This window comes from Frankliniella occidentalis, unplaced genomic scaffold (genome assembly GCF_000697945.3).
Source record: "Frankliniella occidentalis isolate FOCC.00 unplaced genomic scaffold, Focc_3.1 Scaffold9, whole genome shotgun sequence".
NCBI classification, from domain to species: domain Eukaryota; kingdom Metazoa; phylum Arthropoda; class Insecta; order Thysanoptera; family Thripidae; genus Frankliniella; species Frankliniella occidentalis.
Window position 1 is genome coordinate 72,522 of NW_026267139.1, and position 1,986 is coordinate 74,507.

General features: G+C 51.1%; 1 protein-coding gene across 1 annotated transcript in view; it reads right to left on the bottom strand.

The window, feature by feature from the left end:
* LOC113202707 (cuticlin-1) overlaps positions 1–1,986 on the bottom strand; it is a 61,250-nt gene that overhangs the window by 9,429 nt on the left and 49,835 nt on the right. Inside the window, exons 4-5 of the mRNA XM_052277270.1 lie at positions 526–685; positions 98–265 (exon numbers count right to left, since the gene is read on the bottom strand). Of these exons, the coding sequence (XP_052133230.1) occupies positions 98–265; positions 526–685 (328 nt within the window). The remainder of the gene's footprint in view (positions 1–97; positions 266–525; positions 686–1,986) is intronic.

Genomic DNA, 1,986 nt, shown 5'->3' on the forward strand with positions numbered 1-1,986 from the left:
TTATGTCTTCTGTAAAGTTAATGCACTTCGCTCAGCTACCCCGTGCACAATGTTAACGCACGGGGCCCTACGTTTAAAAAAAAATCCATATACTTACATTGGGGAAGGTGCCCCTGCGGATGTCCATCCAGCAGTCTACGGACCCGCTGGAGACGGGCACGGACACGACCTCCAGCATGTCCACGACGAACGGCTTGAAGGCGATCGTCTTCTCGTTGGCGTCCGGGGCGGCGCACGAGACCTTACGCGCCACGTCCCAGATTTCCTGAAATACAACAGAAAAGGATAAGAAAAGGGTGTTTTTTGTTAATGTTTCACTGTGTGATCATTTCTATGGTGTTCACCCTTCACTCCAGGATTGGAAATTTCCGGAAAAATCCCGAAAATGTCTGCGAAAAAACGGAAAACTTCCGAAGTCTCATTTTTTTTTAACCTAATATTTTCCTGAAATTTTCAGAATATTTCCGGAAACTTTCCAGGGGGTTTCCAACTCCAACCCCCTATAGTTCACTTGTTCTTCCTCACCTGGACGGTGTCGTCCGTCTGGATCACGAGCACGTTCTCTATGCGGCCGCCGCAGCCCGCCCCGGGCTTGGTGCAGCCGGCGGTGCTGGGGCGGGAACCGCAGCCCCGGAGCGGCACCGTGAACTGGAAGGAGCGGCGGTTCGAGCCCGCAGCCACGAACCTGGGGGCGAAATATTGCATTCCAGTCAGTTATCCATGGGGAGAGGAAGGGATGGGGAGCAGGAAAAAGATGGGGGGGGGGGGGGGGTGAAACACAGTCGTGACGTCGAGGAAGTTAGAGTTCGAGGCCCTCCGCCACGTCTAAAAACTAGGGTTGGAAATTTCCGAAATTTTCCGGAAGCTTTCCGAAAACTTTCCGAAATATTCCGAAAAAATTCAGAAAAATTCCTGAAAATTTCTCGAAAATAACGGAATACTTTCCAAAGTCGGTGAAATTTTCCATTTTTTCCCGGAAACTTTCAAATTTTTTTTCGGAAATTTTCCTGAAATTTTTCAGAAACTTTCAAGGGTTTCCAACCCTAGGCGAGCGAGAAGAATAAAATTGATCGACGAACGGGGACGCGAGTCGTCATTCGGAGGGAGAAGCACCACCGACGAGATGGCTGCTGATGTCGTCACATAACCTTACTACTTTCGTCCGCCAAACGCCGCCGCCCGCGAGCGAGGTCCGTTTCGGAATCATCCTTAGAAAGTACAACACACGTCCGTCATTCGCCGTTTACGAAAGTGTTAGTGCCAAGTTCAGGCCATGCGAGCTCTCATAGCGCCTGATAGGTAGGCAATATCTTGTGTTCGATGCACGCGTGTTCTGCGGGGTGGCCTACCCCGCGTCTCGCAGGGGCCGAGCTCACCATATGCTATGCCAAGCAGAATAATAATGGATTTGAGGAAAACGGACTGGCTTTCTTGGCGATCAATTTGTCACTTATTCACACTTTCATACCCCTCTGTCCGTTATTTTTCGATTCAGCGAGATACCGTATCGCTCTGGATGTGCAGCAGCGGCGGTGAGGGGCCGGCGGTAGGGCGTCGTAACGTAATGTAACGCATACTGGTAACGCTCTAAAACGAAAATTCATTTTCAACATTTTAAGCGTTATATTAAAGCGTTTTCAGCGTCCTTGGAGCGTTTTCCGCACGAAAATGCGTTACGGAAGCTGAAAACGCGTTATAAGCGCTTAAAAAGTTGAAAATTAATTTTCGTTTTTCAGCGTTTTTACCTGCGTTACTTGACGTCACGACGCCCTGGTCCGCCGGCCGCCATCGGCTGAAACGACGCCATCAACCCCCGTCTCAGCCCACCCCGTCGAAACCTCCCCTTGCACCTGCGCCCCGCACCGTGAGGTGAGGCTATTCCGAACACCGTACGTCCCAAGGGCTCTCAAACAATCAGGGAATCAGGGTTTCTGGAGCCGACGTGTCGGGGGGCTCTAGGGGTGGAGGTACTGAGAGTGCCCCCCC